The 7,280-nt window shown below is 38.6% G+C and overlaps 1 protein-coding gene across 5 annotated transcripts in view; it reads right to left on the reverse strand.

Moving 5' to 3' along the window:
- Positions 1 to 7,280, reverse strand: part of RABGAP1 (RAB GTPase activating protein 1) — a 163,343-nt gene that overhangs the window by 112,901 nt on the left and 43,162 nt on the right. For all 5 annotated transcript variants that reach the window (XM_007128903.4, XM_055086976.1, XM_028493538.2 and 2 more), the window contains 2 exons: positions 1,757 to 1,991; positions 519 to 723 (listed from right to left, as the gene is read on the reverse strand). In XM_007128903.4, coding sequence (XP_007128965.1) covers positions 519 to 723; positions 1,757 to 1,991 — 440 coding nt within the window. The remainder of the gene's footprint in view (positions 1 to 518; positions 724 to 1,756; positions 1,992 to 7,280) is intronic.

The raw sequence follows: 7,280 nt of genomic DNA on the forward strand, positions 1-7,280 counted from the left end.
TATATGTATAACTGATTCACTTTGTTGTAAAGGAGAAACTAACACACTATTGTAAAACAGTTATACTCCAATAAAGATGTTAAAAAAAAAAAAAAATTTAGGAACTGTACTGGAATAGTTAATATTTACCAACAGGTTTCTGTAACTTCCAAAGTCAGCATGAAATCTCATATTGAACTCGTGTCAAGCTAGTATTTGTATTGGGGGCACATGAAAAATATAAATTGTTAGGCAGACTCTTAGGTCAACATGTTTCAATAATCCCCAAAACATTTAAATTTCTAATGTGCTACACAGAATTGGGGTGGGGAAGAGTATAAAAAACTGTTCAAACAATTGACTATTTTTCATAAAGCTCACAATCCTTGGAAGATGTGATAACTAAGTGCCAGATGAATTAAACACTGCATGAATAAAATAATTACAGATTTTGTTCACTATTGCTTCTTTCTAAAACTATAGGTCAGAAATCTGATCAAATGTTATTGAATACAAACATTTCATGAAGCTGGTCTCACCTCACAGTTCCTTCAGATACGTTCGGCACTGACAGGGTTACATCTAGTGAAATCTGACACTGGCCCCTTAAGATGGACATCATCCTTAAGGCTTCCACTTCACTCCTGGGAGCATTTACTGAGGCACAGCCTAAATAAGTTAGTTTGCTGAAAACTACACTGTCCTCATCAGCCACTGGTGTGAAAGGACTAGACCCTTCAGAATCTGAAAGAAACAATAAGGAGGTGATTATTTTCATTTTGATATTTTGTTGACATGAACATCAAGTAAAAATCTACAAGTTACATTTAGGTTCTAAAATTAAATACTAATGAGAGAATATGCCATTGCCCCAGAAGAAATGCCCATTAAAGCCAGAAATCTCACACCAGAATTCTGTCACCAACACTAAAATTTTTAGGTATGGCTGTAGTTTCAATCCCAAATCTAAAAGGTGACCTGAGACTCAGATCTGATTTACCTTTCTGACTCTTCTAATTTGTTTTGACTTTATAATTTATATTTATGTCAAAAATACATTTAGGATTTTACCACCCTGAAAAATCCTATCTCTGTCTTCTTTCTGATCTGCTCTGTTATAATTATTTTTCTCATTCATCATCGTAGCTACTCTATCATGTTCTCTCAGTCCCCTTGCTTTCCCTTTCCCAATAAACATCTACAGTTTTAACACCCTACTTTCCCCAATGAGCCTTTATAATTGCCTTTTTTCTCCTTCCTTGCTACGTCTTTCAGCTCCCTTTTTTCAACTTGACGACTATTCCCACCAAGCTACAAAGGCCTGGGGCAAACATCTCTTCACCAAGCATTATTCCTCTATTTCTCCAACACCATACTCAAATTCCTTCTTTCCTGACAAAAGATCCTTAAATACTCTAAGACTCCCTCAGTGTCTTATAGCTACTGTTTCTCTCTCTTTGGTATAAATGACATACATTTAGAGTGGACATATGTATATGTATAACTGATTCACTTTGCTGCACACCTGAAACTAAAACAACATTGTAAATCAACTCTATCCCAATAAAATTTTTTAAAAAAATGACACACATTTAAAGGGAAATCAGAATAGTACATATATTTACTCCTCTCACATCCCCCTAAATCTAGAATCTGAAGATTCTAGAGAACATAGATAATGGTTTTTGCTTGCTTTGAATCAAACCTAGTACAGAATGGACACTCAAATATTAAAAACAATAACCTTCAGTTATGCAAGCAATGCAGCAATCCTAACCTCCTTGTCCAGGTTTCACTGGCAGGCTCATCTCTGGTTTCTGCAGCCCTACTAATGACACAGGGTTAATGGTGGATGAAGCTGAGAGTTGATTAGAAAGAGGCCCATCTCCTTCGCCATCCAATTGTGACCTTTCCACAAGCTCCTTGTCCCCTGGCTGGTCGTCCATTGGAGGATCCATCAGCACATCTGCTAGCTCTTTTTGCAGCTGCTGTTCACTTCCATTCCCTATAATCTAAGGGTCACAAATATATGCAATCAACAAAATGAGAGAGGCCAGTACTGATTTAAATGGGTCCACATCTAGAGAAAATCATCAGCAATTCTTTTGATATATACGTATCTTCTGAATGTCTTTAAAAAACAGAATAAATCAAGATCTATAATAAATAAGAGCTGCAGCTGCTCTCTTAATTCATACAGTTTTTCATGAAAAAGTGTATAGTGAATTTGAGACTAATACCCAGAAATATATGTGATAGTCTTGTCAATTTTATTAAAAGTTTTCTACAGTGTCCTAAACTAATAACAACTAAAATATTTGTAATTTTACTTGTCTGATGAGAAATAAAGCTTGTTAAGAGGAGAAGCTTCTCGGACTTGCCTGGTGGCACAGTGGTTAAGAATCCGCCTGCCAATGGAGGGGACACGGGTTCGAGCCCTGGTCCAGGAAGATCCCACATGCCGCGGAGCAACTAAGCCCATGCACCACAACTACTGAGCCTGTGCTCTAGAGCCCACAAGCCACAACTACTGAGCCTGCGTGCCACAACTACTGAAGCCCGTGCACCTAGAGCCCGTGCTCCGCAACAAGAGAAGCCACCACAATGAGACGCCCGTGCACCAAAACGAAAAGTAGCCCCCCTGCTAGCCACAACTAGAGAAAGCCCACGCGCAGCAACAAAGACCCAACACAGCCAAAGGTAAATAAATAAATAAATAAATAAATAAATAAATTTTTAAAAAGAGGAGAAGCTTCTCTTATGCTTAAGGAAAAGGGAAAATGTGTTTGCTTCCAAAAATTATCAGTAGAAACATACTTATTAGGTAGTAAATCATCACATGCATTTTTACCACCCTTGCTATAAGTAAGTCTCCTGTGTTTCTGAGGGAGACTTCTCTGACATAAATAGTTCTTAAAGTTCTGAGACATCTGAATAAAGCTGGGGAGATGCACGTATAAAATGACCCTGAGGAACAGAAGCATTCCATTTCAATGTCAAGTATTTTTCTAGAGTCATGATGGTTTATTATTAGTTGCTCAACAAGGAAGTAAACAAGTGGAGACTGCCCAACGCTAAGGAAAACCACAAGTGACAAAACCCAGTATTGTCACCAAATGCTTATTCAAGAAATACTAGAAACATTAACAAGAGAATTAGTTTAGGAAAAGGAAATCATGATGAAAAAAAAAAGTGTGCTGATGTAGGAGGGTTTCTGAAGACCAAAACCTGACAAAAAGTTAAAATGGGTGGGGCTATGAGATTGTTAAAGACAATGAGGTCTTCCCAGTAAAATTAAGATACAGTTAGGAAGCAAAATTCCAATAACAGAGGTTCTCTGGACTACTAAGGAACCCAGTTCAAACATCTTTTGTAACTCTATAAAATTCAAGTCCCTTTGGCTGTGAACTATGATTGAGAAACAGTCTTAAGTCTTTTTTGCTACATCTTCCCAAGGAAATTCTAACATGTCAGCTATTCTTGCCTTGGAAATAAGGGCCGGAGAGGTGTTCAGTCTCTGGTTTCAATGACAGCATCTGTTTTTTTTTTGAACTTCCTTTTATGTTCAGAGTTACTGCTATTGGAACTACAATTCAGTCAAATAAGTTTAACTCTCTGTTATGCCTGATCCTATACATCACAAGTATAATCAAATTTTTTTCAGAAGTTCTGCTTTCAAACTTTTTTTTTTTGTGGTACGCGGGCCTCTCACTGCTGTGGCCTCTCCTGTTGCGGAGCACAGGCTCCGGACGCGCAGGCTCAGCGGCCATGGCTCACGGGCCCAGCCGCTCCGCGGCATGTGGGATCTTCCCGGACCGGGGCACGAACCCGTATCCCCTGCATCGGCAGGCGGATTCTCAACCACTGCGCCACCAGGGAAGCCCCTCAAACGTTTTTTAAAGCACCTAGAAAACAAACTAGAGCTTAGTTCTAATTAATCTCTTATTTTTTCAGAACTGAATAAGAAATACTGCAGGAATCACCTGCAGGAAATAAAAGATAGCCTAATTGAATCTAAACCACTGTCCAAGTGGAAGGAGAAATAACATAAGTAGGATATTTACAGCTCCCTAAAAACAGATGAAGAAAAGATATTAGACTCCATGTTTAAGCAATTAGTAATTATAACTGGGAAGGTTACCATTAAAGAGCAAACTAAACTGAAGACACATTTTACATGCTATGAAGTACTGTTTCTTCTTTGGTATATAGGCTAAATAAACTCAAGTTTCCTTTTGGATAGGCTATCTCCACTGTAATACATTCACAAAATATATCACAAACCCTGAAAGAAACATGTTTATATGTTTGTCTTTTGTGTTTATACATGTTTATCTGCATTCTTCCCTTGTTTATAAAGTCTATAAACGTAAGAACTGCCTTCTATTTCCTTAACTCTTCCTTAAAGGGTAGGAAAAAGTAATGCACACACACAAAAATGATTTTTTTTTTTTTTTTTTTGTGGTATGCGGGCCTTCCTCTGTTGTGGCCTCTCCCGTTGCGGAGCAAGGCTCCGGACGCGCAGGCTCAGCGGCCATGGCTCACGGGCCCAGCCGCTCCGTGGCATGTGGGATCCTCCCATACCGGGGCGCGAACCCGGTTCCCCTGCATCGGCTGGCGGACGCGCAACCACTGCGCCACCAGGGAAGCCCCCACAAAAATGATTTTTAAAAGCTGCTTAAAAATAGCAACCTAACTTATGCTTTGAATAATTAGGTCCAATACAGTACTCAACACTTACCATGTTAGATCATTTGTGCACCTTCAATCCAATTTCAAACTTAACTATCTGTCACATAATTTAATACTTATCTCAAGTAAGTTTTTTGTTTTTTAAAAGACAGTCAATTAATCTTCCCTAGGCTCATCTGGGAAACACTCAGCAATGCTTTTCAAGGTTCTCAAGCTTTGGCATGCCTAAGAATCACCTGGTGAACTTGTTGAAACACAATCTGTTGGCCCCTAACAAGAATTCCCATTCAGTAAGGCTGGGATGGGCCTGATAATTTGAATTTTTAAAAAGTTTCCAGGAGATGGTGATGCTGCTACTCTGCAGACCACACTCGAAGAACCAACCTTAGATTAATGGTTCTTAACCATGACTAGACAACACAATTACCAATATCACCAGGGAGCATGTTAAAATTAAAATACCTGATCCTCCCTCTACCCCCTCACCTCCTACCCCAGCAACTAAATCAGTCTCAGAGATAAAGCCTTGGCATATGCATTTTCAAGAACCTCCACAGGTGATTTACAAAACAGGTGGCAGGCCAGATTAGGCCAGCAGGTTACAGTTTGTTAACCCCTCGTATAAATGAACAGCTTAAATCAGCAACTGCTTGTCTCTGACTTCTTCTCATAACAAAAATAAACTCATTATTAGCAGGGCTTTCTGTTCCTTGCTGCCAACAGCATTCCTAACAGATACCACGATGATCTCTAAAATAAATGTAGTTGCAGGTAAAGTAATCAAGACACGGTATTAGTGAAAGGACAGATAATACAGACCAAGGAAACAAAATAGAATCCAGAAATAGACCCACACATACATGGCCAATTGGTTTCAACAAAGTTGGCCAGATAATTCAACAGAGAAAGGTAATAAAATAAAACAAATGGTAGTGGAACAATTAACTTGACATCATACATATGCAAAAACATCAATCTCTTTACGTCACATACAAAATTAATGCAAAATGGACTGCAGATCTAAATGTAAATCCTAAAACTATAATATTTACAGAAGAAAACACAGGAAAAAGTCTTTGTAATCCTGGGATACAAAGATTTCTTAGGACACAAAAAGTATGCATAAAAGAAAAAAATGAAATGCACTTTATTAAACTAGAAACTGCTGCTCGGAAGACACTGTTCACAGAATGAAAAGACAAGCTGCAGACTTCAAGAAAATATTCACAAATCATATGTCTGATGAAGGAATTATATCCAAAATATACACAGAATTCTTATAACTCAATAATAAAACAAGCAACCCAATTTAAAAAAAGGGCATTTCACCGAAGAAGACAATGCAAATAGCATTTGAAAGAAACTCAGCATCATTAACCATTAGGGAAACTGAAACCACAACAGGATGCTGCTATACACCTATAAGAATGGCTAAAATTAAAAACAAAACAATCCTGAAAATACCAAGGGCTGCCAAGAATGTGGAGCAACTGAAAAACTCTCATACTGCTGGTGGGAATACAAAATGGTACAGTCACTTTATGTAAATTTTATAAAGTTAAACATACACTTATCTATGACTCACTCCTAGGTGTTTACCCAAGAAAAATAAACATACATGTCTATACAAAGACCTGTCTGTGAATGTTTATAGCAGCATTATTCATAATTGCCAAAAACTGAATACAAAGTAAATGTTTATCAGCTGGTGAATGGATAAACAAACTGCCACTGATACTAAAATAACATGGATAAATCTCAAAAGCATTATTCTAAGTAAAAGAAGTGGACACAAAAGGCTATATACTGTACGATTCAATTTACATGGCATTCCGGAAAAGGCAAAACTATAGAGACAGAAATCAGATCACTGATTGACAGAGGCTGGGAAGGGGAAAGATGAATGTCTAAAAAGAACTATAAAGGGACTTTCTGGAGTAATGAAAATATTCTGTATCTTGACTGTGGTGGTCGTGGTGATTACGTTAAGAGTTTACATTCATTAAAGTTCATAGAACTGTATACCTAAAAGGGCTGTATTTTACTGTGTGTAAATTTTACCTCAATAGACTTAAACTAGAAAGGGGTTATTGATAGTGGGAGAGGCTATGCATGTGTGGGGGCAGAGGTTATATGGGAAATCTCTGTACCTTCCTCTCAATTTTGCTGTGAATCTACAACCGCTCTTTTAAAAAAGGCTATTTTTCTTAAATAGAAAAAAAATGTGGTTTCTATGAAAGATGCAATTTGAGAACACAACTGTTCCTTTTCCCTACATGCCCCTCAAAAGCTGTTCGTCCAGGATTCTGTTTTTGGCAATAACTTCATTTTACAGATTCTCCTGTGCCATTTCATCCAATCCCAACGATACATAAACAATCCCTAATATACATCTACAACCCCTCCCTGTCTAATGGACAGACACCTTCAGCTAGATACTCCAAACTTACTGTCAAAACTTAACTCTTGGGCTTCCCTGGTGGCGCGGTGGTTGAGAGCCCGCCTGCCGATGCGGGGGACGCGGGTTCGTGCCCTGGTCCAGGAAGATCCCACATGCCGCGGAGCGGCTGGGCCCGTGAGCCATGGCCGCTGAGCCTGCACGTCCGGAG

This window comes from Physeter macrocephalus, chromosome 9 (genome assembly GCF_002837175.3).
Source record: "Physeter macrocephalus isolate SW-GA chromosome 9, ASM283717v5, whole genome shotgun sequence".
NCBI classification, from domain to species: domain Eukaryota; kingdom Metazoa; phylum Chordata; class Mammalia; order Artiodactyla; family Physeteridae; genus Physeter; species Physeter macrocephalus.